Source organism: Anser anser (genome assembly GCF_964211835.1).
Source record: "Anser anser genome assembly, chromosome: 2".
Taxonomy (NCBI): Eukaryota; Metazoa; Chordata; class Aves; order Anseriformes; family Anatidae; genus Anser; species Anser anser.
The window spans coordinates 138,002,725-138,019,494 of NC_139721.1; the positions used below are offsets into that span (position 1 = coordinate 138,002,725).

A 16,770-nucleotide genomic window follows, 5' to 3' on the forward strand; every position below is an offset into this window, starting at 1 on the left:
AACTCACTGGAATGTGTAGAATGCTGTCACTTCATCAGAACCCAGAAGAGCTCTTTTATCTGCCATTTGTTAGTAACTAGCAATATTGTTCTTATCTCATTGTCCTTTAGCCTGATGCAGTGCCCTCAGACATGAGAACTTGTAACATGAAAGCACTCATTACCTTGAGCATTCCTTTTTGTATTGTCTGAAGCTTTTATCTCTCCAGATTAAATAAGATGCTTTGTATCAATTTTGAGAGAGATGAGTCATCTGTAAAAGGCTGTTCTGCAACATCATTTTCACAATAGAACATTTTACGTTTTTATAAGACTGTTACCACTCTGGAAGAGTCCTCAGCGATCCAGACTAAGATCTTTTTCACCCAACTGATCTATCCATAATTAATTTCCTAAAGGAATCTGGCTTCTTAAAAATAACAAAAAATAAGAATACAGACTTTAAGGTTAGAGCTGGGAAATAAAGCTTTGCATGTTCTAGTACTGGACCAACTGTAACATTCTGGTGTCCTGCTAAATCTTCATATTCTTAAGATCAGTTTAAGTCCTCTAGCACTTAGCAAGGGAAGAAAATTTCTTTGGGGTTCTTTAAAAAAATTGTGCTTCACTTTTTACTGCGAATCATAAGTTTTGGCCAATGGGTGGTGTATCAAGTAGCAAGGGAGGAGATGTTGCTTCCCTCTCCGCAGAACAAAACAGAGTGCCACCCTCTAGAGCTTTTCTGAGTACCATCTATTAGTCAGAGAGAGAGAATAAATTCTGCCTAGATCCAAGGTAGACTCCAGCCTGGTTAATGTAATTAATGCCTGACTTTATTTTTATCCAGCGTTGGTCTAATGTAAAATGCATACACATTCCAGAGAGCAGTATCCAGAAACTCGGCTCCTCGCCCCTTCCAGCTGATTGTCCTTAAGCACTCAGCTACTTTCAGACACAGTCTTGCCCCATGACTCATATACTCCTGGCAGAATAGTGACTTGGCTTCAGCAAAGGCAAGGAAAGAGCTGTCACCCAAAAAGCCCCTAGCCTAGTGGTCAAACTCTTTTCTTGGACATAGGAAGTGCCTGTTAAGTCCCCTTCAGGCTGTGTTTCCACTTTGAGATTAACATAATAACATCTGTAAAAGATGTTAATGTAGATGCAGACATATATTGCTTCCACTGCCGCTCCTAGTCGTGGGCTTCACTTAGATGGGACTCCATATGGACTTCTGTGGAGAACATCCAGGTATCTAGAATATCTGCCTGCCTAAACGTACATCACACAGTAGAGCTTCAGCTGAAACACAGGTGCTTGTTTCTGCTGTGAAGGTCTTTATAAATATGTGTGACCATCTACACTGAATACTCACAGACACTTTCAGATTAAGAAATGAATTTAATGAGCAACGATGTGTACACAACTCATAACCATGGAAAGTCAGTGGCTAGCGTCCAACATTTTGATGGGTCTGAAGCCTACAAAGATATTTAAATCTGATATTCTGACACCCTGAAGACTCCTCTTAGCCTTTCTGTCCTTTCTATCTAGTCCTTGACTTTGCCATGAAATTACAGGCCTACAGCTGGTCCTTGTCCTGCTGATATTTACTTCAAACCACAACTCATTTCTAATGATCTGTGACGCATTCATGTGTGTATAAACACATATACCTATCTGTCCGTTGCAGACAGTAAGTTCATCTTTTTTGTTTGTTTTTTGTTTTTGAAACCTTTACGGTTCCAAGCCTCTGTTTTCATTTATCCTTCCGCATTCATGTCAGCTGTCATAATAGGACTGAAGTTTGCACCCTTGTGAAGTAGTGAGGGCAGATGCATCCCCAAGAGGAGCTTCTACTGCAGAGAAGCTGCCTTGTTTGCAACCCTGGGTTCCCTTTGGGTTTTGCTGTAATATAGGAGGTTTAACTGTAAACTATTGCTTCACATGAGTATCATTGGCAGATGTTGCTCCACCAAACCTTTAATATCCTATCAGTGACACTGGTACTTTGCCTCCAGGCCCCTCCTTAAGCCATGCTAGAGCCTGTATCACTAGCAGCACAAGCTTCTACTTCCAACAGGGACATCGCTTCACCAGTCTTCTTTGGAGAAGGAGAGCTGTGTGGCTGCGTAACACTGCATCAGGTGCTATACGAGCTCCCACCATACCACACCATGCTGCTTGGGAAAGGTTACAGCTCTTGGTGCCACGGGTAAATGAGTGTTTCTCCTAGGAGTTGATGGGACATATCAACAAAGAGAGCCCAAAGTGACAACAATAATTTTTAACAAGAGTTGCTAAAATGTAGCCTCGTTATGGAAAAGTAATATGAGATTTCTCTTGTATACCAGCTTTGAAAATTACCCAGACCAATATCTTAATTGTAGATGTGCCAAAGACTACTCTTGTCCAAATCAGACTTTCAGTACAAAAGACATTTGGAGAAATATTTTCAGATTAATTGTGACTGAGTTTATTTTGCCCTTATTACACATTCTGGATGAAGGTTAGGTAAGCTCTTACTCAGCAGCTAACCTGCTGATGCACACGTCCTCTGCACACACTGCCAGATGCAAAGATAAAACTCTCTTACTTACATGCATGCACTGATTGTTATTTGCATCTTTACTTTCCTATACAGGTCTTGCCATTAACTCAAAGCACAGCAGTAGCTCATAAGTTTCATTCTCAACTGAATGGAGACTGTATCCTGTAGAAGTTGCTTGCACCAAGTTTCCCCTTCTATAAAGTCCCAAGCTGGAAAACTTTTTTTCATAAAAATCTATAACAATTCCAGTTCCTAGCAGAATTCTGTGTTAAGCTGTCACCCAGGGGTTACACGTGCCTGTAAATGGTTTGGATTCTTTCCGTCTTTTTGAAAGTGACTCATTTGTTCAGGCCATTTTTGGTGTTCATATTTCATTACAAATTTTAATGAGAAAAATGATTTTTTTAAATTCTACCTTCTTTCCATCTGGAAGTAGCCACAGAGTCTGCAGTAAAGCCTATCACCTAGATAACTGGCAGTATTTATTCTATTCTTTGAGACTGCATTTTGTTTGTGCATCATCTCCTTTTGTTAAAGATGGTTTGAAATAGAAGAGTACCCAAGCTCCATGGGAGAGAGGTCTGTGGTGGCCTTCATGGTTTTGCTTTATTTAGGTTTCTCTGTTGAGAACCAAAGCCTAACACAGTGCCCCAGGAAGTGGGGAGACTTTTTTCTATTAACCAGATTGGTTTTCTAGTAGCAGTGGAAAGCTGTTCTTCATTATAAAGCCAAACCCTAAGTGGCAAGGCTCGGATTCTCTAGTCTAGCCATGATGAACTCGGAAAGAGACCAGGCAGTCACAAGGGCATCTTCAGGAAATCTCAGCATCCCCTTTTCTTGGAGCCAACCATGGCTTGCTTCTTGGTACAAGCTAGAGCTACATGGTCTCATTCTCCCAGAGACTAGGCATAAGTGAGGTGAGAGACCAAAGAAAAGATGGATGCTACCCAGCTCAGTGGGAATATGGATGGTACAAGGTGAGTTGGTTTTGTGGCTACGTAAACACGTAGAGCAGAGCAAAGCAACTGGAACAAGGTTCAAGATCAGATACTAGAAATTGCAACCATTTCCTCAGCTAGCTAATGTCAACAGGTGACTGACATGAGTGGCAATGGGCCAGATTGCTGTGGCCAGATCCAGAACAAGACGTGCATTCCAAGGCACCCACGCAGGCTGCCATCTTTTTAAGGCTTTTTTTTTCTTTTGGTATTGTGCAAGGAATTCTTTCTTCTAGTAGGTGTTTGACTTAACAACATAAGAAATCAATGGTGTTTATTTCCTCCTGCCATTGTGTTTTTTTTCAGCTCTGAGGTGGATTATTAGAATTTCCTCTTTCAGCCTACAAATTTCATTTGATTATTGGATCTTGAAGCAGGACTGAAGAGTGGCCACTTTTTTTAAAGCCCATCACTCTCAATGCCTTTAAGTATCTCTGTATAAACTGCAATATCAAGATAGGCCTCATTGCATGCAAAGCTGACCACTTCTGTAAAAACCTGAGCCATCCCATATTCCATGGAAGGCTGCTCTGCACCTCAGAGATTAAGGCATCATGGTTTTGGTTTTAGTACATAGCAAGTATTGGCAAGTCTTTCTTACACTTCCATGGGCTCTGAACCAGGTATTGTGATGATACTGATGTTATTTTTGCTTCGTTATTTTTATATAGAGATAAAACACTTTTCAAGTGAAGTGTTAGGTATTCTCTAAGAAATGTTCTCTGTATGGTATCAGTACAGAATTCTATGAAATATTGTGCTTAATGGAAATATATTTCCTTGTATTATCTTTGAGATAAGTTCTGTGTTCTAACTAATGGGTGAAAATATTACATCATCTTAAGAGCCTTTTCCTTTCTAGTAGCTGTTTCACACAGCTGCTTAGTGCACAGAGACTCTTGAGGTAAAAGCCACTGAATGTAGGTAAAGTGTCTTCCGCAAGTATTTGTATATGCATGTATGATGTGCAAACGCACACACACATACACACACACAGACATACACATACACCTAACATGCAGTCATGCTCACAACGGATGTACCTAGAAATATTCTCCAGCACTGCCATCACACTTGGTTATGTGGTTCTTCCTAGAAATAAAAAAGCAAAATTCTGATCAGTTTTGTGTGTATAAACCATCAAAGAAATGAATGGTTTCTTTATATGTTAAGTTATCTCACAGTTGATGCTAAATCTTGCTTTCATCAAAGCACAAATGTTTTAACATAAAAAAGAAGAGCACACATTCTAAAATAACAACTTGGTAGTGCGTGGTATGTGTGATCAGGATTTTTCTCTTCTATAAATAGATGTTTTTTTCCTTGATCATTTAACTAATGAAATAGTGAGAACCATCTTTCCACTTTTCACAAAGCAGGTAATTAAGCTTGCCTCTAAAACTGATACAAATGTGAATAAAGAGATAAAACTGTTATTACCGTGTGCATTTCATAAGACCCATACGACTCAAAAAGATGTCATTTATATACATATTAATATATATATACAACTTTTAGTCAAGGAATGAATTACTTTCTAAAAGCCACCAGGGTAGTTTGGTTCATTTTTCTGTAAAAGGGAAACTATTTCAATGTGTCTATAAAAAGACAAAATACCATCTTTCTCTGAAAAAGAAACATTCTAACCAGCCATACCTATATCTATATCTGCAATGAAACTGGAAACTGGTTATATAGGAGTGGAGGAACCACTATTCAATAATGATAGAAATAATATAATAATAATAAATAATAATGATAATAACGATAATAACAATGATAATGATAATAATAATAATAAATAATAATTAATAATAATAATAATAATAATGTTCAGACTGATACTATCCCTGCGAACTAAAGCACATTGTATGATGTAGTCGTTATTACCTGTCTCCATTGCAGTTAGCAATAACATTAGGTCTTCAGAGATAGATTAAAGAGTCACAGGCTCTTTACAAACACAGAATGCTCAGTGAATCTTATAGGCACATTTATGGGAAAATTCATTAAGACAGTCCCCAGCAAATAAAGCAGGCACGCTCCTCTTCCACGCCAGGGATGAAAAATATGTTGAAGTCATTGTTCCAAGGCTAAAAAGCCCATGCTACCACCGCTTATCTTGGCCTTATCGCACCTTTTGGACAGGTGTGTTTTGGTAGGTTGCTGTGTGAGGTGCTGTAGGGTGCAATGAGACATCAACCCTCTGTCTTCCTCTTCCGTCCCTCCCTGCTCGCCCCATCCACACACCCCAGGCTACCCCTTCCCTTGTCTTCCAGGACCCCCCACACACAAACACAGAGTTTACCTCTATGAGGTGGGTGTGCTCTGCTGCTGCAGGGTTTTGGGGTGCCCCTAGTGGACATGGAGGAAGGGGAGGTGGGGAGCAGCCCCACTCCTGGAGCAGAGCAGCCAGGGACAGGGATGTGTGGGTGCAGGAGGGATGGAGGCAGGCATGCCCAGGCTGAAGGCCTGCCTGTGGGATGCAGAGCAGGGCCCGCCTGGGCTGCCTGGGCAGGCACCGAGCAGCACGCAGGGCAGCTGTCAGAGCCTGCAGTCCTGCAAAAGTGCCATCTCCTCCTTATATAGGGTCACCTACCTTCTAGATTGCCTCCTCTGCCCTGCCCCGTGCTGGTTGTCAATCACTATTCCAGACCGCAGGTGCTGAAACATGGTATTTTTTAATACTACATTGAATTCATATTAAATAATGCCACACTGTCAGACCAGCAAGGCATTTGTAAGCATTCTCATTTAAGACATTGCATTTCTTCTTCTGAGATTCTGTGGAGATTCAGCACATTTCTAGCAAGCAAGAGGGAAGTGCATTAGAGAGAGAGTCTGCAGTGGAGATTGAAGCCAGGCTTCAATCAATATGCAAGCCCCGATTTTAGCCATCTGTAATTCAGTTCTCTCCACTAGTCTGTGGTGAATGTGTCAGGCTTATTTACACAGCTGAGGAAAAATTTGCTACAAAGTTTGAAGAAAATTAGGCGAGTCATTTTAGACCCCCAGCCCTGGATAAGAAGCCATGCTGTAGCAGCTCCATCATGAAATTTTAAAGATTCCACTTGAAACCCTCCTGAGCAGTTTGAAGCAATAGAGAGGTTTTTTGTGATTTTGGGGCACCATGAAGCAACACTACAGAATTATATTCTGCATGCTGCCCCATGTATGTTACAATTACATTCACTTATTTTTACTCAAAAAAATAAAGGACAAAAATAAATGAAAAAGTAAAAGATTCCCCAAAGGTAATGTGAAAGCCCTATTAATGAGAATTGAACAAAATAACTGAGTTTAAAAGTTTTTTTAAAAGTTACACATAATCTTTCATGAGGCTGAATTGCTTTAAACAACAAAATGAGCCAGTGTCTAATGGCAAATATCTTGAACAAAATCAGCACCAAAAACAGTACAGTAGAAACCACAATCACAAAAGCAAAAGATTTGGAAGAACTTTATTTGGATTAAAGGATACTTTGTAAGAATTTAAGCATCCTGTTAATTGCTTTTGTGGAGTGATGTCTATGAAAGCTAATATCTTAAGAGGTTTTACAGGCCTCTTCAAAGTCCCTTCAGAAATAATTGGAGTAGAATTAATCACACCCAGCTTTAGATGTCTACAATGAAGATGTCTACATGCAGGCCAGTCAGCTAGATTCTCCTCACAGATAGCAAGCAGTTGCAGCATGTGTTCATTTGACCAGTACAACACACTCACTGTAAAATAAGTTGAATGGCACCCAGGGAATACCAGCTTCTTCCCTCTGACTGTAAAGGGAGTCTGTTTGACTGGCTCAGATGTAGATACCTAATGTTATGTGAGATGGATCCTCGTTCAGGTGCTACCTCGCTCTACTTTCTCTTTATGAGGACTCTACAAGCACTAGGCTACCTTATGTATTGGGAGATGAAGCAGAAAATATCTGAATAAACCTTTCCATCTATGAAGCAATAGTTATGGATATGGGATACAAGCAAAAGAAACACTACTCTCTCTTTTCATGATGTCCAATGTCTTTCATTGGTTTCTACATGCAAACTTTTGTGACCTTTTAAACCCCATGTTTGATCTTAGATCTGGCTGCATCCAGTTTTAACGGCCCAATTTTCTTCTGCTCTGTAAATGGGAGGGGAAATCAGCTTCACTGTGAGGCTCGACGTTACCCCTTTGGAGCAAAGCTGGGTGGGATGAGGAGTGGGCCATGATCCCCCAGCCCGTCACCCTCCCGGAGCCCCTCTGGTTCAGCGGAGATGAGGGAAGCATAGCAAAACGCCTTCTCTCTCGAGTGAAAGGAAGACCCGGGGCCACAGCGTGACTCACTGGCTGGTGGAATAAAGAGTGCCAGGAAACATTCGTGGGTACTGGAGCTCAATTGTCTATACTGTTAAATTATTAGAATGGTTCCTGGCACGGTTTTGAGTTATGCCAACTAGCCTTCCCCCAGACAGTTCCTAGGCAGTTAAGCATGGACCAGAGACCGTTCCCAATAAGCAGTTTGCATGCGGTCACCTTTTTTTGGAGGCTTGAGAATTTAGTAACATGGACATAGGCCACTCTGTGCCTGTTGGTCTCCGTGCCAAAGGAACATTTCCTGTCCCATTTAATTTCCCAGCACAGACATAGCCACTGTGTTACAGTCTGATCCCTGCTTTGTTCCTGTAGCTGTGCAACTGGGCATTGGTCTGTACTTAAAGTCTGTGGCAAACCGAAATGTAGTCTTTTGTGTCTATGTTACTCAACCCCATCCCTGAACCTCTGTTTGTCTTTGTCTTTTTTGAACTGTATGCTATTCAGACAGCAACTATATTTGGAATGGGCTGTGTAATGTGCAGATCCATTTAAATTAAGCAGTTATCCAGAAGTGAAAATCTGCTCTGTAAAGTAAATGGAAATTAAATGAGACAGACACGATGCCTAGATCCTGTGTTTGCACCACTAGTGAGCAGATATGTACCACTAATCTGATTTTACATCAGAAATAGGGATCATGAAGTGCAGGACTGAAACTCCTGGGGCTTAGGTGGTCCCAGATAGCAACGTCTGTCAGGTATAATAAGGCAGACAGCTTTCTTTGAAAATAAAGCTATCTTTCTTCTTCAGACTCTAAATGCAGCTTTCCCCTGACTTCTCACTGAGCACGTTTCCTTCTTCAGGGAGTCTGACACAGTGTTGGCACAATTTGGCAGATGTTCTTTCCTTTCTAGTGTCTCTCAGATATATGCTTCATTTAATTTCATCCTGATGTGGTGCCTAAACCTAGTGACATTAAAATGCTAAGAAGCAGTGATCTGCAGCTACTGATATTGTTTTTTTATCTGCTATCATTCCATCTTATCTGGGTAGTAAAAATATAAAATGTGCACTGGAAAAGGAGTATATCTGCTCCCTTTGGTCCCAGTGTGCAAATTTTTCTCAGTTTTTCAGTTTTCTTGTACATAGATTAATCCTTAGAAAATACAAATGTCATGGTATCCCCAGAACTGACAGAGCAGGGTGGAAAGCTAAAGGCAGCCTAAAGAGGGAACGGGAGCTAATTTGGCTTGAGCATTTGGAGACATTCAGAAGAAGAGGGGACAGGGTGTGAAATTCTGGAGAGCTTGGGGGTGCACAGGAGCAGGCGGGGAGTGTGACGGAAGGTGGAGCACGTGGGACGCAGCGGGTGTCAGGCCGTGTTCACCCGGGCATTTGCACATGAGCAGCACGGGGTTAGGCATGTTCGGTGACATCAGGGGGCCGCTGGCATGTGGCAGAAAGGCTGAGATGGGAGAGGAGCCGGGAGGTTGGGGGAGAGCTGAGAGGAACGTGGCTGTTGCACGAGAGGAGCTAAAGAGGCCGGGCAGGGTGAGGGGAAGGGAGGAGGAGGCAACGGAGGGAGGTTTATTAGATGAGAGGGCTAAAATGCAACGTGGTCACTGAAGCCTACAACCTCAGAGGTAGCTAGAAGTCTTACGCCACATTTAGGATCTCCATCAGCATGTAAGCGTGAACCCCTTTTCCTACAGCTTGAACACCAACAGTCACAGTGCGTGAGCGGCAGATTTTCAGGGCAGGCAGAATTTAAGTGAAATGTAACAAAGCAGAAGCATGGTTTTTTGATCCTAAAAGGGGGGCTTTATCATGAGCAAGTCTTGCAGGGAGAGCCTGTCTCACTGGTGGTGTGGCTTACCTAAGCAAAGCATTTTTTCACTCTAAGTCAGAACTGTGCTAAAGAGGAAGCGATGATCTAGTTGTTCAGCCACCATATCCTGTGTTCAGAATAATTTTCATTTCTACTTATCTGCAAATGTTAATGGAATGTCCACAAATATTTTTTTTGGTTTCTATGGTAAGAGAAAGAGAGTGTGAAACTGTGTGTCAAAACCACTGCATCATTTGCCTCATCCTGTGCTTTTCAGGAGAAGACCCTGAGCACCAGACGAGTCATCTGTGGCATTACGTGTGTGCAAAATGACATTTAGTAAATTTTGATCCCTTTCAAGTTCATGTTTCAGAACACAGGCTTGTACATTACAAACCATATGGGTTGCTTGATCACTTTTATAATTACCGTAACGACAGAGTATATCAAAACAGCTCCACACAGATTACTTCCCCTCTGACTACAAAAAGCCGAAAGGCACTGGCTGGAATTTAGCTGCGAGACTTTGGAAATAACTCTTTTTAAGGTTTAAGGTTTCCAAATTACTCAGAGACAGAATCTCCCATTGCCCCGCGTACACATGCGTGGAGCTCGGCGGCAGGGTGCAGGCGCTGGGGGAGCCGTGCCAGCACGCTGTCACGTGGGGGAAGCAGCAGACGCGCTGCGCGCTTCCGCGGCCTTCTGGAAACAGCCCTGCTCCCCCGAGCCTGAGGCCGGGGGCCTGCCGTGAGCTGCGATGCTCCTCTCAGGAAGGGGAAGGAAAAGAGCAGCCCCTTCCCTCGGAGCATTTCCCTGGGAAAGGGGCTTCAGCTCGGGGCGCACCTCGTCAGAAGCGCTCACCAAAATGTCTCGTAACCGTGCATCCCCCAGTCCTCTGCCTATGAGAAGTGCAGGGGGTTAATGTGTGGTGGAACTGGGGAAAATAAAACGTCTTTTCACTTTATGAGAAGAGCTGTGAGGGTCTCAAATGAAGATTCACTGGGATTGGTGATATTTCCAGAGATCCAGCGATCGCGCAGCTCGTGCTCCTGACACAGCACCCAGACACTGACAAATAACAATGGGCCGAAATTGTTATACCCGACTCCTGAAAGCAATGTTTCTTCAATAGGTTTTCCATCAGATTTCCTGAGAAAGTGCAAATCAGAGTTTGAGAGAGATATCTGCACCACGAAAAATATGTGTATATTTTATGAGGGATTCTCGCTGATTCAGATAGGCCAGTGCCTGTAAAAATCCCCTGACCTTAAGTTACATTTATCTTCTTTTCCCGAAGTGAATCTCTGAAGAAACTTTACTTTAATTTTATAGAGAGATTATATAGAGAGAAGTATTTTGGGAAAAGATTATTGATACGTTAACAAATTGGAAACAAGTCCAACAGAGTTAAATAATGCCCAGCTTCTACACAGGGATCTGTTTATGTGAACAGGTAGCTGGAAGTCAAGATTGCCAGTGCAGTACTTTGCACTGTGTTATTGAACTGTTTCAAAGACAAATTTTATGAATAGAGATCAAAGTGTTTAAGAGGACTGTTAGCAAATATGACCACTTGTGCAAATATCCATGAACCTCCCTTCAATAGCCTTTCAGTAGTTCCAAAGGCTGTCAGGGCATGTAATGATTGTAATAAATACTGTATTTGCTTTTGTTTCAGCTGGCTTTGACCAGCAAATTCGGCTGATTACTTCCATTGTTATTTTTGCTTAGAAGACAATTATATTGTTACCATTTAAAAATAAAACACTCTCCTTACACATTTCTGTGTATTGGTTTTCAAATCCAGAACTAGCTATCCTAGTTAACATACTTTTTAAAGTTATTTTCATGTTATCTTTGAACTTGTTTCTTTTCAGTAATATATATTTTTTTTTGCTTTGTTTTATGCTTCTTATGAATTTTCATGGATTTCTCATTTCTTAATGCTTCGTGCTAGTTGGAGAAAGAAACCACTAATTTTTGAGAACCTCTCTACCTGTAGATTAATACTGACAGAAATTTAAATTATAGCACACGCTAAGAATATATTGCCATTTAGCTGACAATCTGTTATGTCTGGATTATAACCGCAGTCAGGAGCAGAATACTCCTGTAGCTCCAAGATTAAATTCAAGCAACATAATAGGTCACACAGGACTGTAAGGAAGCTCCTTGTGTTCTTCTGTAAATAGACTGAAGATACAATCCGCCTCATAGGTATTTGGTCTACTTGTGGGAAACAAATGGATAAATATAAGCTGTCCCATCTCCGTTGTGGGTCCAATGTGCAGGACTCATCAAAGTACATTGGTGGAGTAGTGCCAGTAAAATTCCGACTGTGTCTCTACAATACATTGCAACACGACCAGCTGCCTTAAAGCAGGCGCTTTACATGTCAGATGTCCCTGGGAAAAGCTGTAATCATTTGGAAACCGATTGTGAGAGAAGTTGGTGCTGGTGTAACCAGCGGCATGTGGGCAGGGACGGTCACAAACTGTGAAGGTCAGGAACCTGCCAAGGGTCCCAGCACTGTGTTGGTTGGTTAAAACAATGACAATTTAAGGTATCTCCCTGTGCAAGGACACCACGCTGGGCAGCAATGGGCCTTTTGTAACGGGCAGCTGTGGGGAGGTTTTAACTTAATCTGCATCCAAATGATAAAATAATGAATTTCTTCAGTTCAATGTGAACAAAACTTCTGAGACAGGTAGGACATTTTTACCCAGGTTAGCCAGTAAACTTCAGTTAACCCCATTTCTTTTGGAAAACAAACAAACAAAAACTATCCAAACTATGAAGAGCATAGGATAAAGATTAGCTACACATTCTATTTTGTCCTGTAGGTAAACCCACAGTATTCCTTAACTTACTGGTTTCCAATTTTGCTGTCAACACCTAGGGGTCCATAAAAAGTGTTTAAGAAAAGCAGGCCTTGTTCAGCAGACTAACTAATGTTTGTTCCAAGGGGAGTCTGAAACTCTACTGGAAAATGTTTGGGGTCTGTAATTTGCAAAAGCTTCAAAGAGTTGTTCTGATAGTGTGCTGTGATATTGTGATACCACACCAATGCTGTACAATGACACTGTATTTTTGTTATGCTGTGAAATGCACTGTTCTGGAGAAGCGATCTCACTTCCTGACTCATCATCACTGCGGCTATAGATATGGAGATTTTTCCATACAGGACCATTTTCTATGCACTTGCCAAATCAGTTTGCCATAATCTGTGAGGTTTTGCAATTTGGATGAAACTAAATTGGATCTGTGTACAACAACATTTATAAGGTTGCAATTCTGTAACTAAGCATGCTCTATCTTACCTTCCTTTTTGTTTTACAGGTTGTTACTTTGTGGTATAGAGCGCCTGAAGTTTTGCTTCAGTCCAGCTATGCAACACCGGTTGATCTTTGGAGTGTTGGCTGCATATTTGCAGAAATGTTCCGTCGAAAGTAAGAAATGCTGTCATATTTTCTTCACTTTTTAATTTGAATTTAAAAAATGTGCAATGATTTCTGTTACAATATCTTAGACCGTGTTTATATTGAAAAGGACTGATAGGATGTTTCATTCACAGCACAGAACATAAGCACACGTTGCAAATTCATACTTTTCTCTGCCTTGGAGTCTTTCTTTGGGAATGAGAGTCTCCGTTAGCTCTTGATAAAGCCCAGATGAGCATCGTTGTATTCCTGTTACACCTGAATCCAAATGTAGATAAATAAGGCCTAGAGGGGCTGGTGATTGTTTTCAGTAAAGCTGCATTCTGGAAAGAATTTAGGCTGAGGAAGGCAGGTCCCACTGTTCAGCAGAGTCTTCTTGCTCTGGAGTTGTTGCGTTAGCCCATCAGTTGTTTGCTTGCAGTCCTCCTCCTCTCTTGGCATATCTGAAATCTTCAAAGTCACCATAAGGAGTTGATTCCTGGAAACAGAGAAACAGAGGTAGGAATTTTTGTAGAATAAGTTATTTTTCCAGGATGCAGGGTAACAGAGACAGTTAAATGTAATAAAATAATAACAATAGTAATAAAGACTTTTTTCTGATTCAATTAACCATCAGAACTGTTTTTGCTGTAAAATGTTACAGCTAGATAGAGTTGATTTGTGAATGTGAGAGGAATACATGTGTGCTGTCCTTTCCTTGTGGAAGGACAGTAAAATGGAGGTTGTACTATGTAGGATGTGGAAAGGAGCAACCCCACAAGAACCTTAGCAAGATAGACCTGTTTCAATATTAACCCAACGATACTCATTTTGGTTGAGCTTACTGGAAAAAAGTGTGATTGTCTAGATGATCTCTGTAGAGAAACTCTATATATTGTAACTCCTACACAGTGAGATCAAAGAACATACATAAAGAAAATAATACACTGTGTGGTCTAAAATCCAAAATCAATATAATTTACAAGAAGAAGCCATACTGCAATGATCTTGAGAGAGAACTACTTAAAAACAGCAGATTGAAATAAATTTCTGCAATGCGAAGCTCAAAATACTAATTGGAGTCTTGCAAAAGAACTTTGGGATTCCACTATTTATTAATGTTAGTATATGGAAAAATCATTTTTCTTGGGCTTCTTGCCTGGTCAAATGGCCTGGGTAGAATTAGTACACTCCACCCTCTATGTGTGTGACTCAGAAATGAGGTCAGAAAATGAGAGAAAAGAAGAATGTGGATTTTAGGAGGATCAATTAAGCCCTCCATTGCAATCTTTTAAAGATTTTTTAGTCTTATACCACATACTGCCAGGTTCACAATGGCATTAGGCCACTGATTTTTTTTTTCTGATTTAAGCATCAGAGTCAACAACTTCATTTTAGCATTTGTGAGAAGAATGATACAGGACAAACAGCTGAACATAGAACTTTATTATTTGTTCAAAACACCCATTTTTTTCTCATTTAATTTGTGGTATTCTGACAGATGAGAAATATTACCATATATTTATATATTACCATTACCAAATATTACCATATACTCAATATACTATACATTACTAAATTATTTTCATTTTTATTTTTGTGATGTGTGAGCCTCCATGACTCTCCAAATCACAAACCCCAACATAGTAAATTAAATTAGGGACGGTTATATTTTCTATTTGTTTACAAATACAAATATTACATTAATGTTACAAAATCAGAGATTTTTTTTAATGGAAATAAGATCTGACTTGAAGCAGAGTTTGATAAAACCATGACTTCTACTATTCCTGCCAAATGCAGGGTCAGTCTGACATTCTCAGCCCTAAATCTGGGAGACTGTCAAAAATTGTAGAAGTCAGGAATCTGCCAAGTCTGTATGTACTATGTTGTTTCATTGGAAACAATATGACTTTCACGTACTTCAGTATACAAGTGTGATTTGGAAGACTAATCTAAAGCTTCATTGCCATAAACCTACAATGAACAGCACTGAGCGCTATTTCTATGGACTGTTATACTGGGTTAATGTTGCAATACTCTGTATGATGTATATTGTCTTTCTGATTTTCTTCATGGATTGCAAAAGAAAGCCCATGTTACTGTGACCTTGGTAGCAATAAACTGTAAAATTTTGCAAACTCCATGGATTATTTCCAAAAGATTGAATAAATGGAACAGTTATTTCTGCTGGAAAATGGTAGTGCCCTTGGGTAATCACCCGTCTACATTTCTATCAGTGTTGATAGGATAAGCATATGACAGCGTAGCTAAAGCTTAGAAGTATGTGTTGGTTTGACACTGAAACAACCTTTTCTTTTTACTGTCTTACTTGTTTCCTTCTTTCCCTACTCCATTTTGCTTTCTCTTTGAAAGTTTTTAAAGCTCAGTTGTTTTTAAGAAATGTACTGAGACTGCTCTCGGCCTTTTCGTATCACAGATATTTCGCTGGAACTGATTTGGAAATAAAACACTATACCGCATCACAAAATGTATCAGAATGCCATTTATGCCAGGCAAGCATTCAAAAGTGCAAACATTTTTTAACTAGAATTTTTTACTAGAATTTACTAGAATACATTTTTGTAGGTAGTTGCAAATGCAGTCAGGGTTCTGTACTCTTGCACAAGTATGGGAGAGCGTTGAGCTCTGCATGAATCGTCTGGTGTCCCTATGTTTCTGATTACTATGTCCCTAAGTGGAAGACACCTCATTTAATTTCAACCACACTTAATCCAAACCAGTTTAAAACAAATGTCAGAAAGATAACTTTTCATAAAAAATAGATACAAAATATACAAAAGCATATATATAGGAATGCATAGACATAAATAAATAGATAAATAAATAAATAAATCTCTGTCTAGCTACACCCAGAGTAAATGTGAACATTTCTCTCATCTTGGCTTGTTCATCTAGCCAAACGACACTTCTCAGTTGAGAAGCAGGGTCCTGAAATCTGAGGTTTGTATAGTCGCAGCTATATTTAAAACTTGCACATTGTCATTATGGTGCAGATCTGTGGGCTTTTGTACTTTCATGTGTACATACTAGTGTCTTAGCCCATCAGGGTTTGTGGGCATGAAGAATGGGCACATGTGAATGCACAAAGACTATATCCTGAAACCCAGCTGCTGAGGAGAGCAGCCCCAAATAAAACCTTCCTTGCAAGTTTCTTTAAATGGTAGTTTCATTTTTTTTAATCTCACGTCTTGTCAAGTAGATTGCAGTCACTTATAGCCATATTTGGGTGGACTGTCCTTAGCTAACAAAAGTGTAAATGTATTAGTCACAGCAGCTCCTTTTTGATGATTTAAAAGCTAAGGTGCATTGATAACAATAACCAGTAAGGAAACCTGTGTGGTATGCCCTTGTGTGCTACAGTGCCACAGAATCCCTCACAGATACAGCTGGCAGCTGACAGAGGCCTGATGGCATCCTTTGGCACAATGGGAAGATAGGCAATTTTCATGTCTTGTCTCAGTCCAAACAGTACTGAGCCATTTGCAATAATCTCACATATATGTTTCTACAAAGTAATATGTTTAGGTAAAAATAAGAGTTAATTATAAAAAGATTTCACTATGAAACTGAGCATTTTCCTGGCCAGTAGGAAAGGCGCTTGTACTTCCTACTCAGCGGACAACCCATTAATGAGTAAGGCAAACATGGGAGTAGGCATTCACTTCTGTGTGGACACAC

The 16,770-nt window shown here is 40.4% G+C and overlaps 1 protein-coding gene across 2 annotated transcripts in view; it reads left to right on the forward strand.

Moving 5' to 3' along the window:
- The window catches only part of CDK6 (cyclin dependent kinase 6), a 143,203-nt gene that overhangs the window by 85,540 nt on the left and 40,893 nt on the right, over positions 1-16,770 (forward strand). For both annotated transcript variants that reach the window (XM_083826929.1, XM_083826930.1), the window contains exon 5: positions 12,989-13,098. In XM_083826929.1, the coding sequence (XP_083683055.1) occupies positions 12,989-13,098 (110 nt within the window). The remainder of the gene's footprint in view (positions 1-12,988; positions 13,099-16,770) is intronic.